Source organism: Anolis carolinensis, chromosome 6, assembly GCF_035594765.1.
Source record: "Anolis carolinensis isolate JA03-04 chromosome 6, rAnoCar3.1.pri, whole genome shotgun sequence".
NCBI classification, from domain to species: domain Eukaryota; kingdom Metazoa; phylum Chordata; class Lepidosauria; order Squamata; family Dactyloidae; genus Anolis; species Anolis carolinensis.
The window spans coordinates 117800230-117815083 of NC_085846.1; the positions used below are offsets into that span (position 1 = coordinate 117800230).

The 14854-nt window shown below is 44.4% G+C and overlaps 1 protein-coding gene across 4 annotated transcripts in view; it reads left to right on the plus strand.

Annotated features, from left to right (window-relative positions):
* The first annotated feature begins 2145 nt into the window (after positions 1 to 2145).
* cspg5 (chondroitin sulfate proteoglycan 5) overlaps positions 2146 to 14854 on the plus strand; it is a 35720-nt gene continuing 23011 nt past the window's right edge. For all 4 annotated transcript variants that reach the window (XM_062958113.1, XM_062958115.1, XM_062958114.1 and 1 more), the window contains exons 1-2: positions 2146 to 2518; positions 8191 to 9724. In XM_062958113.1, coding sequence (XP_062814183.1) covers positions 2161 to 2518; positions 8191 to 9724 — 1892 coding nt within the window. In that variant the 5' untranslated portion in view covers positions 2146 to 2160. The remainder of the gene's footprint in view (positions 2519 to 8190; positions 9725 to 14854) is intronic.

A 14854-nucleotide genomic window follows, 5' to 3' on the forward strand; every position in this document is an offset into this window, starting at 1 on the left:
CTCCCTCTCCCTCTGGACTCTTTAATCCGCTCCACATCGGGATTCTTGTTCTCGGGGCCCTTGACCCTTTGAGTCTCCCTCTCCCTCTGGACTCTTTAATCCGCTCCTCATCGGGATTCTTGTTCTCTGGGCCCTTGACCCTTTGAGTCTCCCTCTCTTTCTGGACTCTTTAATCCGCTCCTCATCGGGATTCTTGTTCTCGGGGCCCTTGACCCTTTGAGTCTCCCTCTCCCTCTGGACTCTTTAATCCGCTCCTCATCGGGATTCTTGTTCTCGGGGCCCTTGACCCTTTGAGTCTCCCTCTCTTTCTGGACTCTTTAATCCGCTCCTCATCGGGATTCTTGTTCTCGGGGCCCTTGACCCTTTGAGTCTCCCTCTCCCTCTGGACTCTTTAATCCGCTCCTCATCGGGATTCTTGTTCTCGGGGCCCTTGACCCTTTGAGTCTCCCTCTCCCTCTGGACTCTTTAATCCGCTCCTCATCGGGATTCTTGTTCTCTGGGCCCTTGACCCTTTGAGTCTCCCTCTCTTTCTGGACTCTTTAATCCGCTCCTCATGGGGATTCTTGTTCTCTGGGCCCTTGACCCTTTGAGTCTCCCTCTCCCTCTGGACTCTTTAATCCGCTCCTCATCGGGATTCTTGTTCTCGGGGCCCTTGACCCTTTGAGTCTCCCTCTCCCTCTGGACTCTTTAATCCGCTCCTCATGGGGATTCTTGTTCTCGGGGCCCTTGACCCTTTGAGTCTCCCTCTCCCTCTGGACTCTTTAATCCGCTCCTCATCGGGATTCTTGTTCTCGGGGCCCTTGACCCTTTGAGTCTCCCTCTCCCTCTGGACTCTTTAATCCGCTCCTCATCGGGATTCTTGTTCTCGGGGCCCTTGACCCTTTGAGTCTCCCTCTCCCTCTGGACTCTTTAATCCGCTCCTCATCGGGATTCTTGTTCTCTGGGCCCTTGACCCTTTGAGTCTCCCTCTCCCTCTGGACTCTTTAATCCGCTCCTCATCGGGATTCTTGTTCTCGGGGCCCTTGACCCTTTGAGTCTCCCTCTCCCTCTGGACTCTTTAATCCGCTCCTCATCGGGATTCTTGTTCTCTGGGCCCTTGACCCTTTGAGTCTCCCTCTCCCTCTGGACTCTTTAATCCGCTCCTCATGGGGATTCTTGTTCTCTGGGCCCTTGACCCTTTGAGTCTCCCTCTCCCTCTGGACTCTTTAATCCGCTCCTCATGGGGATTCTTGTTCTCGGGGCCCTTGACCCTTTGAGTCTCCCTCTCTTTCTGGACTCTTTAATCCCCTCTTCATCGGGATTCTTGTTCTCGGGGCCCTTGACCCTTTGAGTCTCCCTCTCCCTCTGGACTCTTTAATCCGCTCCTCATGGGGATTCTTGTTCTCGGGGCCCTTGACCCTTTGAGTCTCCCTCTCTTTCTGGACTCTTTAATCCCCTCTTCATCGGGATTCTTGTTCTCGGGGCCCTTGACCCTTTGAGTCTCCCTCTCCCTCTGGACTCTTTAATCCGCTCCTCATGGGGATTCTTGTTCTCGGGGCCCTTGACCCTTTGAGTCTCCCTCTCCCTCTGGACTCTTTAATCCGCTCCTCATCGGGATTCTTGTTCTCTGGGCCCTTGACCCTTTGAGTCTCCCTCTCCCTCTGGACTCTTTAATCCGCTCCTCATGGGGATTCTTGTTCTCGGGGCCCTTGACCCTTTGAGTCTCCCTCTCCCTCTGGACTCTTTAATCCGCTCCTCATCGGGATTCTTGTTCTCTGGGCCCTTGACCCTTTGAGTCTCCCTCTCCCTCTGGACTCTTTAATCCGCTCCTCATGGGGATTCTTGTTCTCGGGGCCCTTGACCCTTTGAGTCTCCCTCTCCCTCTGGACTCTTTAATCCGCTCCTCATCGGGATTCTTGTTCTCGGGGCCCTTGACCCTTTGAGTCTCCCTCTCTTTCTGGACTCTTTAATCCGCTCCTCATCGGGATTCTTGTTCTCCAGGCTCTTGACTCTTTTCCTCTGGACACTTTACAGTTTAGGTTCAACCTCTCCCTTCAGTTGCAGTGCCCAGAATGGGACCCGGTGGGATTCCAGGGAAATTGGTCTAGACCCACAGTGCCATCCATGTCTCGCAACCTCTGAGGATGCCTGCCATAGATGTGGGCGAAACGTCAGGAGAGAATGCTTCTGGAACGTGGCCAGACAGCCCGGAAAACATACAACCACCCTGACGGGAGTGCCATGGTATGGGAGTGGGCCTCTGTGGGGAGGGCTTTGTCAGAAGCGGGTGGGGCTGGATGTGCTTTGGGGTCCCTGGCGGGGGCGGGGCGTGGGCGGGGCGTGTGGGGCGGTGGGCGGGGCGTGTGGGCGGCGGCGGCGGCCAGCGCTGCCCGGGCTGCAAGGATGGGGCGCCCGCTCGCCCTCGCCCTCGCCGCCGCCGCCGCCGCCCCTGCCGCCCCTGCCCCGCCGCTGCCCCGGCTGCCCCTCGGCCTCGCCCTCCTCCTCCTCCTCCTCGCCCAGGCGGCGCCCCTCCGCGCAGGTAAGCCCGACCCCGACACGCCGGGAATGGGGTCCCGATGCAAGGGGAAGAGGGGAAGGGGTCGCGCCTGCCTGCCTTCCTCCCTTTGCGGGAACTGGGGTCGGGGTCCGGGAGGGAGGGAGGGAGGGGGCTTGCCATGACCCGACACCCACCCACCCACCCACCCAATTCGGGGAATTGGGGGAGACTTTGGGGAAATCAGGCTTGCAACACTGGGGCCGAGGGGGGGGTCTTCTTCTCCGGCAAAGGAGAAACACAGCTTAGATTATATTTATCATTATTATATTTATTATTAAATTAATATTATATTTACTATATTATTATTACATTTATTATATTTATTATTATTATATTTACTATATTATTATTACATTTATTATATTTATTATTATTATATTTATTATTAAATTACTATTATTATATTTATTATTAAATTATTATTATAATATTTATTGTATTTATTATTATTATATTTATTATATTTATTATTAACTTACTATTATATTTATTGTTATTATATTTATTATATTATATTTGTCATTATATTTATTATTAAATTTCTATTATATTTATTGTATTTATTATTATTATATTTATTATTAACTTACTATTATATTTATTATTATTATATTTATTATATTATATTTGTCATTATATTTATTATTAAATTACTATTATTATATTTATTGTATTTATTATTATTATATTTATTATATTTGTTATTATATTTATTATTAAATTACTATTGTATTTATTGTATTATTTTATTTCTTATTATATTTATTATTAAATTATGATTATAATATTTATTGTATTTGTTATTATATTTATTATTAAATTATTATCATATTTACTATATTTATTATTATATTTATTGTATTATTATATTTGTTATTATATTTATTATTAAATTACTATTGTATTTATTATATTATTATATTTATTATTATATTTATTATATTATTATATATTATTATATTTTATTAAATTACTATTATATTTATTATTATGTTTAATATCAAATTACGTAACTTTTGTATTATATTATTTATTATTAATTTATGATATTATATTATATTATTATCATTATATTTATCCTTATTATATTCAGTATTATGTTACCATTACAATATTATTTTAATTGCTACTATATTTATTATTTTATTATTTTTACTATTATATTTATCATTATTATAATTAGTATTGTATCATATTATTATATTATTATTATTTATTATATTATATTTATTATATTCATTATTATTACTATTATATTATTATTTATTATTATATTATATTTACTACTATATTAATTTTATTATTATTTTTATTATATTTATTATATTAATATTATTATTTTATTATATTAATATTATTAGTATATTATATTTATTATTATATTCGTTATTATTGCTATTATATTATTATGTATTATATTTGTTATATTTATTACTGTATTTAATATTATTATTATTATTATTATTATTATTATTATTATATTTATTATATTTATATTAGTTTTATTATATTCATTATTGTATTTATTATATTTATATTATTCTTATATTACTGTATTTATTATCATTATATTTATTATATTTATATTGGTATTATTATATTCATTATTGAATTTATTATATTTATTGTATTATTATATTATAGGCATATCCAATTTGGCCCCAATCCTGCCTTTCCCCTTGTACTATCTTTCACTTGGTCTGGGTGGGATCCCTTCCAGGCGGTGTCCATCCTTCCTTCCTTATCATGCTGGACACGTGTTCCCAAATCCACACGAACACGGCTCCTCTCATGCCCCCTCCCTCCCCCCTTTCCCCCCCCCTCCCTCCCTCTTTAAATGTGGGATCAAACTGGTCCATCTTCCAGGGACTGAGATGCCCGGCTGTGCCTTTTTGGGGAGAGGAGGGGGGGACATGGGGGTCTCCACCAGCCGCTCCTTTGCCCCCTCCCCTCCTTCTTCTTCTTCTCCTCCCATCAGATGATTCTTCCCTCTCGACTAGATTGAGAGACAGGAGATGCCTGGGCTGTCTCCATGGCAACAGTGGGGTAAATAAACCTGGGATTGGGGGGGGGGGGGAAGCAAGGGTCCGGGATCTCAAACGGGGGTGACACCCTATATGCAACCCCCTACAAAGAGACCTGCCTTCCCCTATGTCTCCCCATGCATTTTCAAAGATGGAGATAAGGCACGACCGGACCACAAGCTGCTGTCGTGAGTGACCTTCCTTTTTAGGGTGCGCTCTCAAACCCACCCAGACCAATGTCCGGCCAACGTGTCCTCCCCTTATTCCCAGTCCCAATTAATCCAGAATGGCTCCATTTTCCATTTTTTGGGTGCAAGACGAAACCCGGCACGCCCCTCTTTCCAAGGTATGGAAAAAAGGAGATGCTTCAGCGTCTGCTCCAACCCATTTTGGGGGTGATGTTTCCTCCATTTGGGGGACCCTTCCCATCATTTCCAACCCTGTCCCACCCTTAAACCCACTATTTCCAACCTCTTCTCACCCCTAAATACATCCATTGATTCCTGACATTTTTTGAATCATTGCATTCTTGACATCGATTAAAAAACCCTTTTTCTCGGTGTTGGCGTGCAGGACCCACCCACTATATCTCAACCCTAAATCCATCCATCTATCCATCCGTCCTTCTTCTGTGCTGTTTCGTTCCTTCCATCCTGCACATCTCTGCCTTGCATTCCCTCCTTCTTCTCTTTCCCTTTGTGACGAGCCTTGGAGGCAACCTTTAAAAATGCATTTCGTGTGTGTTGTGTGTAAAAATACTCATCCCCGCCCTCGATCCCGATACTATCGAATGCTTCCCACATTTCTACAATGCGGAGAGATATTTCATAATCCATACAAAACCGCACCGTTTCCCATATTGGCGCCCCAAAACGAGCCTCCACACCCCCCTTATCCTCTTTCTCCTCCGTCTCTCTCCGCACCTCCCAGCGTTTCCTTCTGCTCCGCTACACCCGAATTGGGAGAGAGTAAGCCAGTGTGTAGGAACTAACTGCGAGCTGCTCCGAATGCTATTTTTTGCCAAGACTGAAAAGCACATCCCTTCCTTTCTCTCTCTCTCTCTCTGTATATGTATATATATATATCTATTTTCTTCTCGCCACTGGGGAAACACTGTTCGGTTCATAGCATCCCGGTTGTAGTAGATGATGCTCATTATGACAGCTCCGAGGAGCATTACAAGAAGGAGCAAGAAGTCCGGGAATCGGATTTATTTAGATTATCCCGATATTGCTATACTGCTCCTTTACCTATTCTGTACTGCATTTCATTTTGGACTTCAACTCCCACCAGTCCTAATAGCCTCACGGATATCTGGGATATTCAGAATCGGGATATCCGCACACCTTTAAAGCTCGCGTTTTTTGTCCTTTGGTGCCAAATATCACGGGATTTCACCTTACATCGTCTAGCCATCCCAACTCCCACCATTCCTAACAGCCTCTGGCCCCTTCCTTTTCCCCGTTCTGTAAACTTTCCCCATGTCTTTATGACAGAACCAATGAGGAACTGAAATTTATCACCCAAAACAGAAAACATAGTGTAGAAACCAACATAAAGAATCCCATATTTTCTGAGTGCAAAGACACACAGCGATGCAGATATCCAGGATATTCAGAATCGGGATATCCGCACACCTTTAAAGCTCGCGTTTTTTGTCCTTTGGTGCGAAACATCACGGGATTTCCCCTGACGTTGTCTAGCCACCAACTCCAATGGTTCCTTCAGTACATGGACAACATCCTTCAGTACATGGATGACACACTCATCACAAACTGAGGTCCTCCAGTCATTTTGGACTCCAGCTCCCACCATTCCTAACAGGCTCTGGTCCTTTCCTTTTCACCCTCCACCGCCTAAGACACACAGCGATGCGGATATCCGGGGTATTCAGAATCGGGATATCCACACACCTTTAAAACCTGCGTTTTTTGTCCTTTGGTGCGAAACATCGCGGGATTTCCCCTTACGTCGTCTAGCCACCCCCAACTCCCACCATTCCTAACAGCCTCAGGTCCTTTCCTTTTCCTCCTCTGCCACTTAAGACACGCAGCAATGCGGATATCCGGGATATTCAGAATCGGGATATCCGCACACCTTTAAAGCTCGCGTTTTTTGTCCTTTGGTGCGAAACATCACGGGATTTCCCCTGATGTCGTCTAGCCACCAACTCCAGCGGTTCCTTCGGTACATGGACAACATCCACGTACATGGACAACACACTCATCACAAACTGGGGTCCTCCAGACGTTTTGGACTCCCAACTCCCACCATTCCTAACAGCCTCAGGCCCCTTCCTTTTCCGGCGGAGGGGGAAAAGGAAAGGGCCTGAGGCTGTTAGGAATGGAGGGAGTTGAAGTCCAAAACACCATGGTTTACACCAGGAAATATTATCCGATAATGGGACACACTTTACAAATGTCCATGGGAGTTGCAGTCCAAAACTGCTTAAGCGGCGGAGGGGGAAAAGGAAAGGGCCTGAGGAATGGTGGGAGTTGGAGTCCAAAACTCCTGGAGGGAAGGCCCAAATTGACCCACATCTTTGTGATGGGTGTGTCATCCACATACCAAAGGATGTTGTCCCCATACCGAAAGAATGGTGGAAGTTGGGGGTGTCTAGACGAGGAGACTAGGAGAAATCCCGTCATGTTTCGCACCAAAGGACAAAAAGCGCGAGATTCAAAGGTGTGCGAATATCCCGATCCTGGCCAGAAGTTGCAACCATGTCTTTGTGATGGGTGTGTCATCCACGTACTGAAGGATTTTGTCCACATACCGAAAGAATGGTGGAAGTTGGGGGTGTCTAGACGAGGAGACTAGGAGAAATCCCGTCATGTTTCGCACCAAAGGACAAAAAGCGCGAGATTCAAAGGTGTGCGAATATCCCGATCCTGGCCAGAAGTTGCAACCATGTCTTTGTGATGGGTGTGTCATCCACGTACTGAAGGATTTTGTCCACATACCAAAAGTATGGTGGGAGTTGGGCGGTGGCTAAACAACATCAGGGGAAATCCTCTGGTATTTTGCACCAAAGGACAAAAAACACAACATTTAAAGGTGCCCGAATATCCCGATTCTGAATATCCCGGATATCCGCATCGCTGTGTGTCTTTGCACTCAGAAAATATGGTATTCTTTATGTTGGTTTCTACACTATATTTTCTGTTCCTGGGTTATAAATGTCAGTTCCTCGTTGGTTCTATCATAAAGACACGAGGAAAGTTTACAGAACGGCAGAAACTTTGTCGTTGCACGAGGGACATTGTCATCCACCAATTGAACGAGGATGTCCCTCCTGCAACGACAAAGCTTTTTCCCTTTAATAATTGTTATTTATTTATTTACAGTATTTATACCCCGCCCTTCTCAACCCGAAGGGACTCAGAGTGGTTCACAGATCACATATATGGCAAACATTCAATGCTGAGGGGGGAAAGGAAGGGGCCTGAGGCTGTTAGGAATGGTGGGAGTTGAAGTCCAAAACACCTGGAGGGCCCAAATTGGCCCAGGCCTGGTTTAGATTATCCCGATATTCCTATACTGCCCGTTTACCTATTTTGTACTGTTTCCCCCAATCACTCGTCTCATGTGTTTACCCCTTTTTGCCCCACTTTGTGTGTTTTTCCCCAGCCTCGGAGCAGCACCCGCAGCCCGCCAACGGCACCGAAGGCCAAGGGGTTCTTTGGAGAGGTGGCCAACTGCAGACCACGGCTAATGATGGGGACTCGTTGGGAAAGGAGAGCCGGGCGGTGGCAAAGAACGCCGGCACACTGCACGGGGAGAATGCCTCGGAGACCTCGCAGGCATCCGGAGTGAAGGAATCCCAGCTGAAGCCACCTGCGGTCCGTGGAAGAGTGGGGGACACCCCAGCTGTCGACAGCCCCCCGGGGACAAGCGTCTCGGTGAGGTTCATGGAGGAAGAGAAGAATGAGTCAGGCCTTTGTTTGGGCTGCTCGGAGAATTGGGAGGGCGGTCAAGCGTTGCAGCCTGTGTGGGCCCGGCAGCGGAGACAAGAGGACGGGGAGAAGAGGCCCATGGAGGCGTTGTCCGGGGCAACCGTCTTCGCCCGGCCGGTGGAGGGACCGGACGCACCGGACACGGCCTGGAAAGAAGTGCCCAGGATGCCTGCTTCGGACAGCCGAGAGGAAACCGGCAGCGGGGACCAACATCAACTGAATCAAGAGGGTGTCGCTGAAGGTGCCCCGGTGCCGACGGACCCCCCGTTTGCCCCCCAGACCAGCTCACCCTCCGGTGACAACAATGCCGAGGGAGACCTTTTCCTTGGCCCGTTCGGGGATAAGGCGTCGACCACGTCGACAGCGAATGGAGGACCCGCCTCGAAAGATCAAGACTCAGCCCAAAAAGAGGAGCCGTTAGAGTTGTGGCTGGAGACGGCCTCCACCGTGTCACCGTCGGAGGGAACGCAAGGCCACACGGACCTGTCCTGGCCGGACGTGGAGACCCCACCGCCGGCTGCAGTGACCCCCCTGATCCCCAAGCCCTCACCAGACCCCTTGGCCTCGGAAATCATCGACGTTGACTACTACGACCTCTTTGACGGCGGGGAGGGCCTGGCGGGCGCCCCGGGCCCGGATTCCACCAAGCGGCAGCCGTCGGAGGACAAGGGAATGTCGTGGTCGCTCCACGACCTCTACGACGACTTCACCCCCTTCGACGAGGCCGACTTCTACCCCACCACGTCCTTCTACACCGATGGCGACGAGGAGGAGGACCTGGAGGAGCCGGAGGAGGAGGAAGACCTGGAGGAGGAGGACGCAGAGGACGACGGGGAGCAAGACGGGCGAGGAGGGCCGGCCCGGGACCTGGAGGACGAGAACGACATGCGAGTCCCCACCGCCAAGGCTCCCACCACTGCGGCGCACGACCCGGAGCCCACCGGCCGGCACTTCCTGGTCCCTCCGCTGCAGACTTTCATCATCTCGGCTGGGAGCGGCCCTGCGGTCAGTCCCAGGCCGCGTCCGGCCGAAACCGGGAGGGACCTCCACCACGCGGTCGCTGGCAGTAGTAGCGAGAACAGCACCGAATGCCGCAGCGGCTACCTCCGGCACAACACCACCTGCAAGTCCGTGTGCGACACCTTCCCCAGCTATTGCCACAACGGAGGGCAGTGCTACCTGGTGGAGAACCTGGGCGCCTTCTGCAGGTGAGTGGGAGGGGCCTCTGGAGGGGGCGGGGCCTCTCCGTCAGGTGGGAGGCGTGTCCGCTCTGTACGGTTATATCACAGCGGCTCCAGCCTGGAATGCGTAGTATGGAGAGGCAGGTTAGAATCCATAGGGACCATCAACCCTGACTTCCATCAGGTTCAAGACAGGAGAGCAGACCTGGGCCAACTTGGGCCCTCCAGGTGTTTTGGACTACAACTCCCACAATTCCTAACAGCCGGTAGGCTGTTAGGAATTGTGGGAGTTGTAGTCCAAAACACCTGGAGGGCCCAAGTTGGCCCAGGCCTGATCTAACTCACTAATGATTTACAAATATCGGAATTCTCTGTATTCCCTCGGGCTCTCCGATGAACTATAAATCCCACCATTCCAGAAGATGAAGCAGTGGCACATAAAGTGTAAACAAACTGGGAGAATTATGTGCAGGAAGTGTGATTTAGGACACACCAACAATGTTGATACCATGTAGTTTGACCCCCATGGCTCAAGGCTATGGAATAATGGGAGTTGTAGTTGTCTAGGCGCCCAGACTATTTAACAAGCAAGGCTAAAGACCTTGTCAAACTACAACTTCCAGGATCCCATAGCGTTGGGTCTCAGTACTTAAAGTGTGTATCAATAGTGTAGATCCAGCCGGGGCAAACTTCAGAGGCTGCACGGCCATCTGTCCAGACAGGTTTGGTTGTGTACTTGTGCCTGGGAACAATGGGGTGATGTTCTTGGGTTGTACATATCTGTTCCTTGTTGCTTTTTTTATCATAAAAAAGACGGCTTTGGGAAGGCAAGCTTTAGAAGTCAAGAATTCCCACATAAGATTCAAATAATAATAATAATAATAATAATAATAATAATAATAATAATAATAATAATAATACAAAATCAGAAAAGAAAAGCTGTATCATACAATATAATAATACAAAATCCAGCATATATATATCTCTCTTTTGCTGTGTCATACTATGTATTTGTGTCAATAATGATAATAATAATAGCCCATGGCACCCATACAACTGTTTTGAGTATTGTTTAAGATTCTAACAACAACAATATCAACAGCAACAACAACAACAACAACAACAACAACAACAACAACAACAACAACAACAACAACTGACCCCTGGCTTCCTGTTCAAGTATACTATAAATATTCTATATACGTTATAATAACAATGATAATAACCGACCCATGGCAACCTTAAAGCCCATGTAAAATTCAAATAATAATAATAATAATAATAATAATAATAATAATAATAATAATAATCTGCTGTGGACTCATCTTATTGTGTTCCTAATAATAATAATAATAATAATAATAATAAGAAGAAGAAGAAGAAGAAGAAGAAGACAAAATCCAACATATATATCTCGCTTGCTGTGTCATACTATGTATTTGTGTCAATAATAATAATTATATAATGATAATAATAATAATAATAATAATAATAATATAATAATAATAATCATCATCATCATCATCATCATCTGCTGTGGACTCATCTTGTTGTGTTTCAAATAATAATAATAATAATAATAATAATAATAATAATAATAATAATACAAAATCCAGCATATATATCTCGCTTGCTGTGTCATACTATGTATTTGTGTCAATAATAATAATTATATAATGATAATAATAATAATAATCTGCTGTGGACTCATCTTGTTGTGTTTCAAATAATAATAATAATAATAATAATAATAATAATAAGACAAAATCCAGCATTTATATCTCGCTTGCTGTGTCATACTATGTATTTGTGTCAATAATAATAATAATATAATGATAATAATAATAATAATCTGCTGTGGACTCATCTTGTTGTGTTTCAAATAATAATAATAATAATAATAATAATAATAATAGATAATAAAAGATCTCAGCTGGCATTTGGAAACAATAGACATTGACAAAATTACGATCTGCCAGCTGCAAAAGGCCACCCAACTGGGATCTGCACGCATCATCCGAAAATACATCACACAGTCCTAGACACTTGGGAAGTGTTCGACTTGTGATTTTGTGATACGAAATCCAGCATATCTATCTTGTTTGCTGTGTCATAATAAAATAATAATAATAATAATAATAATAATAATAATAATAATAATAATGTAATAATAATAAATCACACAGTCCTAGACACTTGGGAAGTGTTCGACTTGTGGTTTTGTGAAACGAAATCCAGCATGTCTATCTTGTTTGCTGTGTCATACAATAATAATAATAATAATAATAATAATAATAATAATAATAATAATGTAATAATAATAAATCACACAGTCCTAGACACTTGGGAAGTGTTCGACTTGTGGTTTTGTGAAACGAAATCCAGCATGTCTATCTTGTTTGCTGTGTCATAATAAAATACTAATAATACAAAATCCAGCATATATAGCTCATTTGCTGTGTCATACTATGGATTTGTGTCAATAATAATAATAATAATAATAATAATAATAATATTATTATAATAGCCCATGGCACCCATACAACTGTTTTGAGTATTGTTTAAGACTCTAACAACAACAGCAACAGCAACAACAACAACAACAACAACAACAACAACAACAGCACAGCCCTGGCTTCCAGTTCAAGTATTCTAAAGGGAACATGATAATAACAACAATGATAATAACCGACCCCTGGCAACCTTACATCCGCTTTGAGTCCCTCATTCTAGATGATGATGATATAATAATAACAATAAACAACCCCTGGCAATTGTGCAGCCACTTTGAGGAAGGTTTAAGAGAGGAAAGCTGAGTGTAGATATATATATATGATTATTCCAGCTCAAGGGTTCATGGTCTTGCACGGAGTATTATCAGACCCCTGAGTGTGCCAGTCTGGGGGGACGGGCGGGGGATGCTTGGTGTTGAAATTAGGTCAACGGCCTGCTGTCAAGACGCCGTGTCCCAGTAATCCTAATCAGCGGTGACATGGGGCCATCTGGGAATGTGGCACCCGCTGGCGATGGGCCTTGGGTTCAAGTCACAGCGGATTCTGAATGCCAAAGTCCCTGAAAGGAACACCTGAGGCTGGGTGGAAGGAATTCCCCGTCTCGGTGAAACGAGGTCCAGCATCCGCTCTGAGTTTCAGTCTGAACTTCACATGGACGTTTGGGGTCTCCTACCTGGGCTTGTCCATCTCCTTTCTGTCCAGAATTGGACGTAATGTTATTCCAGGTGAGGTTCTATCAAAGCAGAATAGATTAAGATTACGACTCCCATCCATATACACTATCCTTCAATTGGAATCGCATTCGCATTTTAAGCTGCTGCAGCACACTGTTGGCTCAGTGTCTGGCCTACTAAGTATGAAATCAGGCATAGAACAACTTTGACTCTCCAGGTCTTATGGACTTCAACTCCCACAATTCCCAACAGGTTGTCGACTTTCAAACATAGGTCCTATCTACACAGATTATCTGCTTTGGTCTGGATGATATAGCAGTGTAGACTCATATAATCCAGTTCAAAGCAGATAATGCGGATTATCTGTTTTGGTCATCTGGATGATATGGCAGTGTAGATACAGCCTAGGAATTTTCAAGGTTCTCCAAGGCACTTCCAGTGGAATTCATTCATTTGGAGGAAGCTTCTTCCTTGGAAACTTTCAAGCAGAGGCTGGCCATCTGCCAGGGATATTTTGATTGTGCTTTTCCTGCCTGGCAGATTGGGGTTGGACTAGATGGCCCAGGTGGTCTCTCCCAACTCTATGATTCTATGATTTCAGTAGTTTGCTAGTAACTGTGGTTTCCTGTTTGGGAAGGCATCTTCTGCAGATACAAGGGATGTACGATATGCATGATCTGAGGTTATCGGTGGGCATCTTGAACACCACTTAATTTAAGCCCAACCAAGTAGCCATGAGATCATGCCACACGCACATGGGCTTCAAGGTCTTTTTCTCTCAGAATGTCAAATTAGTCTATTTTTTCACTCCCTCTGTTCTCAAACCTAATCTGGCTTCTCAGGAAAATTCCTCCTTATGACAACGCCACTTAATTTAAAGCCAACGCCACTTAATTTAAGCCCAACCAAGTAGCCATGAGATCATGCCACACACACCTGGGCTTCAAAGTCTTTTCATAGATTCAGAATGTCGAACTAGTTTATTTTTCACTCCCTCCGCTGAATCACGAACTTGAGAGTTGAGACAGGAAAGCGACCCTTATGGCAATGTTGTCTCTTCTGAGAGGCGTAAAACCAACACTACTGAATTTCAGCCCAAACAAGTAGCCATGAGATCATGCCAAACGCACCTGGGCTTCAAGATCTTTTTGCAGATTCTCTCAGAATGTTGAATTAGTCTATTTTTCACTCCCTCCGTTCTCAAACCTAATCTGGCTTCTCAGGAAAATTCCTCCTTGTGACAACATTGTCTCCTCTGAAAGGCGTAAAGCCAACGCCACTTAATTTAAACCCAGCCAAGTAGCCATGAGATCATACAACACACACCTGGGCTTCAAGGTCTTTTCGTAGACTCAGAATGTCGAACTAGTTTATTTTTCACTCCCTCCGCTGAATCACGAACTTGAGAGTTGAGACAGGAAAGCGACCCTTATGGCAATGTTGTCTCTTCTGAGAAGTGTAAAGCCAACACTACTGAATTTCAGCCCAAACAAGTAGCCATGAGATCATGACACATGCTCCTGGGCTTCAAGATCTTTTTGCAGATTCTCTCAGAATGTTTTTTTTTCCATATAATTTTTATTGTGTTATCTTTAGTGTGCAATTAAAGCGAGGAAAACATTGTTGCAGAAATAGTGAAGTGAAGACGAGAGAAAGATTGAAAAAGAGATGAAAATTAGGCATGGAAAATAGAAAAAGAATTGAAAGTAAATATGTATGTGCAGTAGAGTCTCACTTATCCAACAAAAACGGGCCGGCAGAATGTTGGATAAGCGAATATGTTGGATAATAAGGAGGCATTAAGGAAAAGCCTATTAAACATCAAATTAGGTTATATTTTTACAAATTAAGCACCAAAACATCATGTTATACAACAAATTTGGCAGAAAAAGTAGTTCAATACGCAGTAATGCTATGTATTAATTACTGTATTTATGAATTTAGCACCAAAATATCACGATATATTGAAA